The 14,599-nt window shown below is 42.4% G+C and overlaps 1 protein-coding gene across 3 annotated transcripts in view; it reads right to left on the reverse strand.

Annotated features, from left to right (window-relative positions):
* Positions 1-3,302: 3,302 nt before the first annotated feature.
* Positions 3,303-14,599, reverse strand: part of vdra (vitamin D receptor a) — a 45,436-nt gene continuing 34,139 nt past the window's right edge. For all 3 annotated transcript variants that reach the window (XM_056732409.1, XM_056732408.1, XM_056732410.1), the window contains 6 exons: positions 14,061-14,245; positions 13,757-13,856; positions 13,067-13,247; positions 12,471-12,622; positions 12,049-12,165; positions 3,303-8,865 (listed from right to left, as the gene is read on the reverse strand). In XM_056732409.1, coding sequence (XP_056588387.1) covers positions 8,612-8,865; positions 12,049-12,165; positions 12,471-12,622; positions 13,067-13,247; positions 13,757-13,856; positions 14,061-14,245 — 989 coding nt within the window. In that variant the 3' untranslated portion in view covers positions 3,303-8,611. The remainder of the gene's footprint in view (positions 8,866-12,048; positions 12,166-12,470; positions 12,623-13,066; positions 13,248-13,756; positions 13,857-14,060; positions 14,246-14,599) is intronic.

Genomic DNA, 14,599 nt, shown 5'->3' on the forward strand with positions numbered 1-14,599 from the left:
ATGTTTGACCTCGCAAAACTCTGTCCACACAGACGGCATGTGTAAGGTTTTCTCCTGTGTGAATTCTGGTGTGTTTATTAAGGTCGGACTTCAGGGTGAAGGTCTTTCTACACCCAGAGCATCCGTAAGGTTTTTCCCTTGTGTGAATTCTCATATGCACTTTGAGGTGGCATTTACGAATGAAAGAATTTCCACACCGCTCACATTTGTGAGGTTTTTCTCCAGTATGAATACTCATGTGTCTTTTAAGGTGGCATTTACGAACGAAAGCATTTCCACACTGCTCACACGTGTACGGCCGTTCTCCAGTGTGAATCCTGATGTGCCGGAGAAGGTCTGATTTACGAGTGAAGATCTTTCCACACTGAGAGCATGTGACAGAATCAATGTGCGCTGTTCTTTGAGAATTTTCTGCTGCGGAATTCTTCTCAGGCATCAAGCAGTTTTCCTCCTGATTGGGTTCTGAACGTTCCTCCTTCACATTCATCAGGTCTAAAATGAACAGTGAACAAGACTTGAAGTTATCTTCTTTACATGCTCCAAGGAGCACCAGCAAGCACGCATTTTATTAAGTTAGTAAATTATCTTTAAGGTTATATCAAGATGACTGTGTTGTACCTTTTTAGGCACCTGATAGAACACTTTATCTGACTTCGGTCTATTTGGCGTCTGCATTTACATCTGCAAGACAAAGTTTGCTCATCTGCAATACGTCTCGGAGACGTCTGCTGTCAGACGTCATATATAAATCTATCTAGAAGATGTCTGTAATATGTTTATGATATAAAATGGACGTAGAACTCTTCTTTCTAAGATGTTTAGCAGAAGTTTTTACACACCAGATGTTTTCCAGATCTTTAGCAGACGTATTACAGACTTCTCTGAGATGTATTGCAGATGAGCAAACTATATCAAGTTTTCCAGTAAAAGTGAGTAAAGTCTGATTTACCTAAATGTATCACATCACTATCATCTGTTTGTTCTTCTTTGATTTGTGTCTTCAGCTCCATCTCACAGTCCAGCAGCTTCACTGATGTCTTCTGCTCTTCATTACAGACAGAAAGCAGAAGATCTGGAGATGTTTGATCAGTGAAGTCACAGAGAGAAACACCACATACATCCTGAAAATAACATACATTTCAGTGCTTTGATACATTTAATCTAGTTTGAAGACCAATGTTACATTTATAGACATCATACACATGAATGTTAATGTGTCCAAACCTTTCTGTTGAGTTGGTCTCTCTCTCTGAGTTTTGTCTCCAGTAACTTCACCTCTTTCTTCAGCTGACAGATTTCTGTCATCAAATCATCAATATCCAGCATAGACAGATCAGTTCCTACTGATTTACAGCACATCACATCCACCTGCACCATCATCATGGACATCTCAACACAACATAGAATATTCACACACCGCAAAACTCAATTTTAATATGAGGAGCTTCGATCATTTAAACTTTTTCTTATGAAATAATGTCACTCATTTATATAAAACATTTGTAGATTTTTAAAACACAATTTACAGCAAGCTAGAAATAAATACGAATCACATAAATTACAAAACGAACACACTGTTGTTAAAAGTGAGCGCAGCAGCTGCTTTGTCTTCACGTGCTGTTTTCTGTGGCACGCGCTGCGTTTGCGCCGCCCGCTGGACTGGAGCGGAACCACAGTCATGTCCCGGACCTCCCATCAGTCAGGAATGTTGCTAGATGGTTCTTTCCTTTAACCTTGTGTTTGTCATCTCACGTCGTTTTTTGTCAAAACTCGGCCGTTCTTTACCAGTTCCTCACAGTCAGATCCAAGTATTGCATTGCAATTGTAAATATGTTAAAAGTGCTTAATAATACATGTGTGCATCCATTTGACCCCCTAAATAACCTCAACACTTACCAATTTACTCTTAAAACTTAATTTTTACAACGTAAAGTATATCATACCTAGAAACTGTGGACCATGATTTGTTTGTAACAAAATCCCACAATCGCAAACATTTTCCCACTTACCATTCAGTCTCTGCGCCTGAAGAATTATTGGCACTGTTTGTAAATATGATAAAAGAGCGTGAAAAGATCTGCATTTGCATTTTTCGTATTTTGCTTAAAAAAAAAAAACACACAAAAACCAAGGCTATCTTGAAGTGTAATAATTTAAAGTGGGGGGAAAATGACATAAATGTGACCCTGGATCACAAAACCAGTCTTAAGGAGCTCGGGAACATTTTTAGAAAAAGACAAAAATACCATTGTATGGGTCAAAATTATCGATTTTTCTTTTATGCCAAAAATCATTAGGATATGAAGTAAAGATTGTGTTACATGAAGATATTTTGTGAATTTCCTACCTTAAATATATGAAAACTCTTTTTTGTGAGTTGATGGCCTGCTACAGTGCCCCTGATTAACAACTTCAAAGGCAATTTTCTCAATATTTTGATTCTTTTGCACTGTCAGATTCCAGAGTTTTAAACGGTTGTATCTCAGCCAGATATTGTCCTATTCTTCCAAATAGAAAGCTTATTTATTCAGCTTTAAGATTATGTACACATCTCAAATTCAAGAAATTGACCCATAAGTTTGTTATCCATATCCTTTCTCCCCTGCCATTCTTTGATTTCTTCTTTCTGAATTACATTTTTAATTTCACGTTGTCTAGAAGAGCATATTTGCCCACGTTATCCACATGACTTTGTTCAATCCATCACAGACATTATGTGTACATTTGCTGCTATGTAGTTATATACAAATGATGTGTATTTTGTTATACTATAGTTAAACACTTGCAAGGAAATGTTTATCGTGTAAATGTGTACAGTAAAATGTCTATTGTAAAGTATTGTAATTTTTTAGTAACTTGTAATCTACAATTCTGTCTTATGCCATGTTGGTGGGAACTGCATCCAAGTTTTCAGCTACGGTCGCACTTCTGTATATGGTTGAGTGACAATAAAGCATTTAATTTTCATTTGAATATTGTATTTTAGTATCAGATCACCCACAGTTGAGTTGAACCGACCCATCATACCCAGTAAACTTCTTAAACCTGTTTAAAACCCAATTTCCAAAATGTTTGAACTATTTCGTGCATGAGTTTATAACAAACTAGGTCAGGAATTCTGTGCGTGTTTATTGTTTTTAGAAAATCTTTTTAAAAACCAGTGTATTTTCTTTTAGCTTGAAGAGATGCTGTCGCCGATGATACATTTTTATATGAAACCTCTCAAAAGTGTTTAAAGCCCTGAAAATTCATTCAACCGTGTCCCACATCCATCTGATGTTTGATTCAGTCGGAGTCACAGGTTATGCATCAGTATGTACAGCTGTTTATTGGAGATTTTTCTTAAAACATCTCATCGACTACATAGAATGCAGAAAACAAATGCGTAAGGAACATTCAAGGGGAGAGACATCAACACTAATGCAACGGGGTATAAACGGCAGGACGTCCTGCTCCACGTGAACAACCGTACAGACCAAATAACATCCGCGGCCTGACAGTTCAACAATGAAACTCTACATCAGTGTTTCCAGCTTTGAATGAAAGAAACTGTGAAGTGTTTTCACAGCATGAGATGTTTCCAAACTGAAGAGACTCTTCAACGCTTTTATGAGAAGTAGATTTATAAAATGATGAGGGGTGAGAGGAAATGAAAAAAGATGATGTGTGTTTTTTTTGGATGAACTAATCTTTGAAATCTGATCTACAGTTCTCTGAATGATCTGGGTCTCCTGTGGAGAGCGCCAACGTAGTTCCTGAGTAAACACAGATGAGCAGAAGAAACTGTACGGTAGTGATAAAAACAGACGAGGATCGTCAACGGTGATCTTACACCAGCTCATCCCAAAATACTCCTGTTACTGAGATCACAATTCATCTGTGATAGAAACATGTTCTATCTGAGGTCACTCTTCTCATATCTCAATTCTGCGTGTCTTATGTAGCCCAACGATCCACAAACTGCCATTAAATGTCATTATGGTAAAGCAAAACTGCTACTAAACATTCAGAATAAAGGCACCTCATTCCAAAAGCTTCTCATGGCCTGTTTGTTGTTTGGATCCACAGTCAGACTCAAACATTTAGTTTTTATCATTTCTAAATCCCAAGCGTTCAGTCTGACAGCGGATGTCAATGACAGCAAACACATCAGGCTTCATGTTTCTATGAATCGTACATTGTAATGATGACACCATCTCAAACTAAGGCTTTGGGGTGGAGGCACACGGAGGTTCTTAAGATGTGTCTGTTTCAAGAGGATGACCTGACAGTCTCTTGAGTGAAGATTCAGTCTGATCAAATCCTCAAAAATCACAACGTGACACGTGACGTGAGTACAATTGTCGGTAAAGTAAATGCTGGTGGTGAATGTGTACGCACCCGTGTGTGCGGTCTGTCGGTCGGAGAGAAACTGGATGAGAACACAGCAGAGAGAGGAGCAGAAAGAGTTGGTCGGGGTGTTTACCAGTGTTGGGTGTTACTAAATACTAATTCATTAATTTCTGTAATTTAATTACTTTTCCCTTGAAAAATTAAAGTAAGGGATTACACATTTTTTTCTGTAATGTTATTACATTTACTTCTGATGTAATTGAACTAAATACTGTGTAATATACTCTGTCAATAGTGGAAAAGACATGAAATTTATAAGTCTAACTTTGAAAAGTATGCTTTAATGTTCTCATATTTGTATACTTTGGTCGGTTAATAAGAATTATTTATTTATTATTTATTTAAAGGAATTAAAGCCGTTTCGTGTCTATACTTGAATCACTGAACTCATCAAGGTTGTTGTAGGATATAGAAAGTAATTAGTAATGAAATATTTTTTGGAGAGAGTCATTTGTACAGTAATCTAATTACACTATTGAATATGTCATTAGTAACTAGTAATTCATTACTTTTTCAGAGTAACTCAACCAACACTGGTGTTTACAGATGATGTCCTCTACTCTACAACTTAACTAAACTCACCTTATGATCAGATTCATCAGACAGACCTTTCTAAATAGAGACGTACGTCTGACTGTACAAAACAACAAATTACATCCGGACATGATTCAGAAAGAGACTGCAGGCAGTAGAAGGAGAGCAGGCTGTATGTCATGAACTGTAACATGTAATAGCAGTAAGAATGTATATACACATGAAAAGCGTCATACGTGTGAGTGTAAAACAGACTTTGCATTCTGCTTTTAATTGTACCTAACAGAGCTAGCTTATTATGTATACTTTGGGATTAGCCATTTTAGCTGTCAATGCTTCTGAATATGAAAAGAATGAATACTGACAAAGACTAGCGCTCATGCTAGCAGAAACATCTCCCATCATCACGCGTTCGGACACCACACGCACGTCACCAAAACATCTCAAGCTTACGAGACATTCTCAACACAATCTGCATTCAAACATCTGTCAACATTTATTCTCCTCACGTGGTTGTAAATCTGTCTGTGAGACTTTCTTCAGGGGAACACAAAAGAAGATATTTCGAGAAATGTCCCAGTGCTCTTCTGGACATCAATGGAGTTCAATGTTGTTTGGTTACCGACATCTTTTGTGTTCTGAAGAAGAAAGAAACTTGCGCGGGTTTAAAATGACACGAGGATGAATGAAAGAAGACAGAATGTTTATCTTTGGAGACATGCGTGCTGAGAACGAGGTGTGTTGTTGGCACGAGAGTGATGTTGGGGATATTGTGGTTTGCGGCGCTGTCTTAACCGAAGGCTTAAACGGAGATATCTGAGGTAAACAGTCCAGCATTTGAATCGGCAAGGAATAAATAAGGATTTAGTGTTTCTTTCAAAAATAAAGGAGATTTGTAACAAACAAACACGGAATGGAGTAATGCTTACATGTGTGTATGAGAGAGGTAGTTCAGTTTGGTTAACAACGGCACCTGGGGGTTTGTGTTTCCCTTATACAAGTCGCCCGCGCCTCAGCTAGACTCAAGAAATCCACCCGACCAACTTCTAAGCTTCTGGAAAAGTTTCCTGTAGCTAGAGGCTTTGATTCTCTGTGGATCACAGCGGCCCCCAAATGCACAAATAAAATTTGCTCATTTCAAAATCTGTGCCGAAGAACCAGCAGGTGTGTACATGAGACCTTTGAGACGACGGGATTTCTTCAGTCTAGCCGTGAAGCAGCAGAACCAAGCCTGACATCACTGAAGCCAAAGCTTCGTTCTGCTGCCAATAACATCCAACACAGACGCCAACAGAAATGGCACAGAGGAGAAAATAAACCGTCTGAACGAGTGAATGAAGTTGATGTGATTCCTCTCGGCAGTATCTGTGAGTTCTGTGATGCGCAAGCTTCCGGCTGACCAAAGCGGTCATATTCAACTGATCCAAAGTGCATAAAGCGTCCAGAAGAGTTCACCTGTACATCTAAAACAACCTGAATAAAATACTGACGGACTGAAGGAGAGCCCAACGTGTCATTCTGATGGCTCGAAAAAGACGGAGGAGGCTATTAGTGTCGTTCCCTCATCGAGTGATCCAGCCGCGCTCCAGTCGACTGTTTTCCGGGGACCTAAAGGGGTGTTTGTAGGGCAGGAACATGTTTCCCACCCGACAACAACTGAGCCAGTATGTGATTATCTTCTGACAGTAGAAACATATTTCGCTTTCAAACGATCAGAATCCAACAGAAGCTTATCGGAACTGGTATATACATGATACTTGCAAGCCAATCCATCCTGTGTTTGTCCAGTAGATCAACATTCAGTCCATCGCAAACGTCCGTCCGCTAAAATGAAATACGGCCAGAAACTTTCTGCCATGATGGCGGAGGGCATGTTAAAGCTGGGACGGTCCTTTGCGCGTTCCGTCTGGTGTGAGTGCGTGTGTTTGGATGTTTTGAGGCAGCGTTTGTAGTGATGAAAGCACCGGTTTATAGCTTGGTTTCTCGTCTCGGCCCGCAGAAGCAGCCGTAAGCAGCAGACTGGTTGAGATGTCTTTGCAAAAAAATAAAAAAATGTCCAGTTTGATGTGTCCAAATCCGTACAAAACGTAAGCAACAAGAGTCATTAGAACAATACAAATCAACGTGATATTTGCACCTAAAAGCATTAAAGATAGATACAGTCGTAAAAGCCGGCGTCTTCTGAAGGAAAACGCAGGAAAACGTCATACTTGCATATTTCTCCCAAGCTTCTTTTAGCTGATTATTTGTCATAGCGTGAAGCCTATTCTGTTCATGAGACATATGTACAGAGACGATACGAGTCAGTGGTATTTACAGCTCACGACCACAAGAGAGCAGCGGAGAACCTGCTAACCTACACACAGTTTCATTTACATTATACGCAGCAAACATTATTCTTACGTGTGTGGTTTCTAATCCACGCTTCATTTATGCTAAAGAAGTTTGATCTCTGATAAACATGATCGAAGTTGTGCACTAGCAGCAGATTCATATTGAAACTGGACTGATGTGAAGATGATATCAGGCGTGTAGGAGGTTTAGTTTCAGACTGGAGGTCCAGAACTAAACGTTGATGTGGGACTGAAGCGGCCATGTGGCTTTGTTATGAGCAGTAAATCTCGGGGGGTTTCGCTCTCTTGTGGTCATTTACGATCCGATCTATACAAACATCAGACTTACAGGTCAGGCGCTCTGCTCTCATCTGAATGTGTGCGTCTCTTGTGGACACATTTACTCACGAAACACAAGCGTGCGCATCAGTGGTCGACCAATACATGTCTTAAAATCGGGTTGATTATAAACACGACCCTGCCGCTGGATTAACTGAAGTGTTATGAAAGGCCTGACATTGATTATATTCACATGCACTACCGGGGAAAGGTTTGGACAAATACACCTGACCAAACGTTATTATGACCACAGTAATCTACAGAGAGTCATTTAGCTAGAAAACAAGCAAGTGTAAGATAAGATGATGTAATCATGAGTCTGAGTTGACCAGATCAGAGTTGGTTGAGTCTGATCTGACATGATGTAAAACAGAACTAAGACTTTTTTTACGCATCAAGAAGTCCAAAAACTTTGACAGGTAATGTATGTGTATAAATCCCCTTTAGTGGATTGAGTGCTCATGTAACGCATCTCGAATTCTATCGTGATAAAATCGTCATTATATCAATCATTCCTTATGAAAATTAACCATGATTTTACTATAAATAAAACCAAACATGGTTACTACAGTTAAAGCATGGTAACCACATACAGTAAACACAGTTCAAGCTTGATGTAAAAGATGAAAATCAATCCACTGTTTACTACACATCAACTCTAGTAAAACCATGGTCATTGTTTGAAGGAAATGGCAAATTGGTCAACCCCTAACGCACACGCACACGCACGCTCATCTAAACTAGAAGAGCCTGCTAATCCTATTACAACAGAGGATCACCTGCCCGTTTCATACAAACTCTCTGTTAAATATAAATATTAGTTTATGTATTGATATATATATAGCTGTATTATTAATACATTCCTTTCGAAATTCCCTTTAGCTTAGAGAGGAATCCAGAACTGTGCACCAGCCTTACGTCCCTTCAGTCCCCCGCAGTGAGAATCACTTCTGCTGTGCCGCACCGAGCGTCTGTGCGGTGGGCTCCGGAATCTTCCGGGGGGCTCGCGGAGGCTAGGACACCTCGCTCCCGAACACCTCCAGCACCAGCGGTGTGAGCTGCAGGCTGTGCTCGGGCAGAAAGGACAACAGGCGGTACTGCTTCGAGTGCTCTTCGTTCAGACTCCGCAGGTCCGCCAGCTTCTGGATCATCTTGGCGTACACGAGACGGCCGCTGGGGTGATGGATTCGTATGTACGCCTGCAGCACGTCACACAGCCGGTCCTGAAGACTTTCGATGCGTGCGTGATCCTGAACGCCCGGACGATCTACAGGGGGAACATACCCGATGCTGATGAGCTACAGGAGACATTGATGTGACATACACAGACACGCACACATGCACAAAGACACACATGCACACAGACACACATGCACACAGACACACATGCACACAGACACACATGCACACAGACACACATGCACACAGACACACATGCACACAGGCACACATGCACACAGACACACATGCACACAGACACACATGCACACAGACACACATGCACACAGACACACATGCACACAGACACACATGCACACAGACACACATACGCACACACAGACACACACACACACACAAATGCCCACACATACACAGACACAGAGACAGGAACACAGACAAGCACAGACACATGCACACACACACACACACACACACACACACAAACACAAATAAAAAACACATTCACACAGGCACATAAACAGACAAACACACACACAACGCATACACAGGCACACAGACACACAGACACACCGACACACCGACACACATACGCACACACACAAATGCCCACACATATGCACAGACACAGAGACAGGAACACAGACATGCACAGACACATGCACACACACACAAACAAACACAGACACATTCACACAGGCACAAAAACAGACAAACACACACACACACACACATACACATACACATACACATACACAGGCACACACACAAACACAGACACATTCACACAGGCACAAAAACAGACAAACACACACACACACACATACACAGGCTAACACACGCACACACACAAATGCCCACACATACGCACACACACAGAGACAGGAACACAGACATGCACAGACACATGCACAAACACACACACAAACACAGACACATTCACACAGGCACAAAAACAGACAAGCACACACACACACACACATACACATACACATACACATACACAGGCACACACACAAATGCCCACACATACGCACACACACAGAGACAGGAACACAGACATGCACAGACACATGCACACACACACACACAAACACAGACACATTCACACAGGCACAAAAACAGACAAACACACACACACATACACAGGCACACACACGCACACACACAAATGCCCACACATACGCACACACACAGAGACAGGAACACAGACATGCACACATACGCACAGACACAGAGACAGGAACACAGACATGCACAGACACATGCACACACACACAAACAAACACAGACACATTCACACAGGCACAAAAACAGACAAACACACACACACACACACACACACATACACATACACATACACATACACAGGCACACACACAAACACAGACACATTCACACAGGCACAAAAACAGACAAACACACACACACACACATACACAGGCTAACACACGCACACACACAAATGCCCACACATACGCACACACACAGAGACAGGAACACAGACATGCACAGACACATGCACACACACACACACAAACACAGACACATTCACACAGGCACAAAAACAGACAAACACACACACACACATGCACACACACACACACACACACAGACACATTCACACAGGCACATAAACAGACAAACACACACACACATACACAGGCACACACACGCACACACACAAATGCCCACACATACGCACACACACAGAGACAGGAACACAGACATGCACAGACACATGCACACACACACAAAACACAGACACATTCACACAGGCAAAACACAGACAAACACACACACACATACACAGGGACACACGCAGTCACATACGCACACACACAGAGACAGGAACACAGACATGCACAGACACATGCACACACACACAACAGACACATTCACACAGGCACAAAAACAGACAAACACACACACACACACACATACACAGGCACACACACACAGACGCACACACACAAATGCCACACATACGCACACACACAGAGACAGGAACACAGACATGCACAGACACATGCACACAACACACACACACACAAAACACAGACACATTCACACAGGCACATAAACAGACAAAACACACACACATACACAGGCACACACACGCACACAACAAATGCCCACACATACGCACACACACAGAGACAGGAACACAGACATGCACAGACACATGCACACACACACACACAAACACAGACACATTCACACAGGCACAAAAACAGACAAACACACACACACATACACAGGCACACACACGCAGACACATACGCACACACACAGAGACAGGAACACAGACATGCACAGACACATGCACACACACACACAGACACATTCACACAGGCACAAAAACAGACAAACACACACACACACACATACACAGGCACACACACACACACACGCACACACACAAATGCCCACACATACGCACACACACAGAGACAGGAACACAGACATGCACAGACACATGCACACACACACACACAAACACAGACACATTCACACAGGCACAAAAACAGACAAACACACACACATACGCACACACACAGAGACAGGAACACAGACATGCACAGACACATGCACACACACACACACAGACACATTCACACAGGCACAAAAACAGACAAACACACACACACACACATACACAGGCACACACACACAGACGCACACACACAAATGCCCACACATACGCACACACACAGAGACAGGAACACAGACATGCACAGACACATGCACACACACACACACACACACAAACACAGACACATTCACACAAAAACAGACAAACACACACACATACACAGGCACACACACGCACACACACAAATGCCCACACATACGCACAGACACAGAGACAGGAACACAGACATGCACAGACACATGCACACACACAAACACAGACACATTCACACAGGCACATAAACAGACAAACACACACACAGGCACACACAGACACACAAATGCCCACACATACGCACAGAGACAGGAACACAAACATGCACACACACATGAACACACAAACACAGACACAAACACATGCACACACAAGCACACAGACACACAGACACACAGACACACACACATACGCACAGAGACAGGAACACAGACACACAAACACACACACACACACACAAACACATGCACATGCACACACACATGCACACACACGTGCACAGACAGACACAAGCACAAAGACACAAGCACAGAGACACACCCATGTACACACACACCCACAAATACACAGACACACACACACCTGGTGACAGCAGGCAGATGGCCATGAGCAGCACATGTTCCTCTTCATGAAGATTCAGTTTCTTCAGACCCACTTGAAACTTCACCAGTGGCTCCAACAGCTCCACAGTGTGACCCGCTACACACACACAGAGGAGAGAACATCTGTGAATGACTTTGGTGTTGGTCAAAACCATGTAAACATCTATTATGTGAAATAACTTCATGAGAACAGGTCTGAATAATAAACACAATGTCTATGATCACTCGTGTTAGTTTAATAATAAGCATCTTGTCAATGATGTAAGTACACATACAGTATAGACACTGAACACTGTGTGCAGGAAACGAGTTTCCTGACATGACATTGAGCTAAATGATTGAACACTTGTGATCCTCCAGCAGACTTCAGTGTGTCCTTATATAGACGTGTGTTTGTTTTACCCTTGGTGACATCATTGAGGCAGTATTTGAAGTCTGGTCCTCCACAGCTCCAGCTCATGTCCTCCAGACTGAAGGACTGATTGGATCTCAACATGATGATCTCGATAGCACTGGACTTCATTAGAGCGATCTGATCCTCTGCCGTCAGGTCCCTGAGACACACAAACACACGGATGAGGAATAAAATGTAGGAAACCTTCAGCGGTTACCTAGACGACGGGCATCATCTATTAAAGTTCCTCAGACTGCACTTGAGAAGCAGACACTGAACTGAAGCTTGTGTGCTTCATGACATCATAAAGCAGGGCTTCTCAGAGTCTACTTTCAAAGGTCCAAATCTGAATTCACGAGAAAGTCAAAGGTCCGGACAATTGGTTGTTTCAAAATTAGTTTTTAATACACGTCCGGATTTAATTCCTTCCGGGTCCGGATCCGGACCGGAGTCTGGACTTTGAGTAGCCCTGTCATAAAGTCTTCAATCAGGTTGGTTAAATGTATAGCTGGACTGTTCAATGATGCATTTGGGAGACACTTGTATCTAGCCTGAGCAGAACTTTGAATCGTCCATTATGTTATGTCGTTCAGTCGAGAGTCACCTGAATCCGGGGATCATCTTGGCGAATCCAATGACTTTCTGAATGCTGTAGCTCACCAGATCAGCGAGATGTGGCAGCATGGACAGACGAGAGGGATCGTCCTCACCAGAGTCTGGACTGCCACCGTTATCCTGATACATCATCAGAAGACTGCTGAAGTTCAGCTTTGTGTCCACAGACTCTACAGCCGTAGAGAGAGAGAGAGAGAGAGAGAGAACATCAGAAGACAACACTCACCAGTAGAATACAGGAAAAAGAAATGATTGTTCATTTGCATGCAGAGCATGACCAGAAATTTGTGTGTCACCTGCTGTCGCTGGTTCTGAAGGGATAGACACGTGTTAGTGTGTGTGTTTGTGCGCGTTTACATGTCTGTCTGCGTTTGCGTGTATGCTTTTGTGTGTGCATTTGCATGTGTGTGTTTGCATGCGTCTTTGTCTGTGTTTTGCTGTTTGTGCGTGTGTTTTTGTTTGTGTGTTTGCATGCGTGTTTGTGTGTGCGTGTTTTGCATTTGTGTGTCCTTGTTTGTGTTTGCATGTGTTTGTTTGTTTGTGTGCATTTGTGTTTGCGTGACCGTTTGTGTGCGTTTGTTTGTTTGCGTAGGTGTGTGTATTTGCGTGTCTGTTTGTGATTGTTTTTGTGCGTGTTTGCGTGTGTGTGCATATTTGTGCATGTGTGTGTGTGTGTTACCTGGTGAATGGTTGAATGAATCTGATGAGGCGTCAGACAGCGAGTGAAGAGACGCGGCCCGACTGGCACTGCGGGTGACGGGACCCTCTCTGACCGGAGGCTACACACATACAATATCTATTCTTATTGATTTCTTTAACGAACATCCGTCCACACATCAGACATCAGCCAAACATTTACATGATACAAACCTCCCTGTCTGAGTCAATGACTGATGAGAGCACTAGCATGATAACAGTAGAGATGCTAAGATAACGCTAGCAGGTTTGTTTAAATGCTGATGGGTGTTTTGAGCGTGACTGACCCTGAAGCGTGAGAAGTCAGAGTAGGAGTCATCATATGTCTTGTGATGTGCCTCCACCAGGCTGTTGATGATCTGTGTCTGCTCATCGTTCAGACGAGGCCTCCGTGCCTCCCGTGCCGCCTCCTCCTCCTTCCTCTTCAGGATCAGATCTTTCTTCCTCTGCACCTCCTCATCTGTCAGAATGACTGACACACACACACACAGATTTAAATAGGATTTACATTTAAATATGTGGGATGTGATTTTACATTCAAATCATCACATAACTGAAATTTACCCATGAACATTTCTGTAAATGGTTCAAATATGTATGCGTTTTGATATATAATATATATTAAGCACGGCCAGACATTCTGCTGTTATGAGCAGACGTGAAACTCGCAGATTAGGAGTGATGTTCTAAATGAAGACATGTCAATGATATGAAGAAGACATGACTGGAGTCTTTCTGACAGACATCACAGATTGCGGTCCGCAGTTGTTCAAGCGGCCAGCAGGTGGTGGAGTACAAACACACATGCGTGAGGAATGTGCCAGTC

Source organism: Triplophysa dalaica, chromosome 20 (assembly GCF_015846415.1).
Source record: "Triplophysa dalaica isolate WHDGS20190420 chromosome 20, ASM1584641v1, whole genome shotgun sequence".
NCBI classification, from domain to species: domain Eukaryota; kingdom Metazoa; phylum Chordata; class Actinopteri; order Cypriniformes; family Nemacheilidae; genus Triplophysa; species Triplophysa dalaica.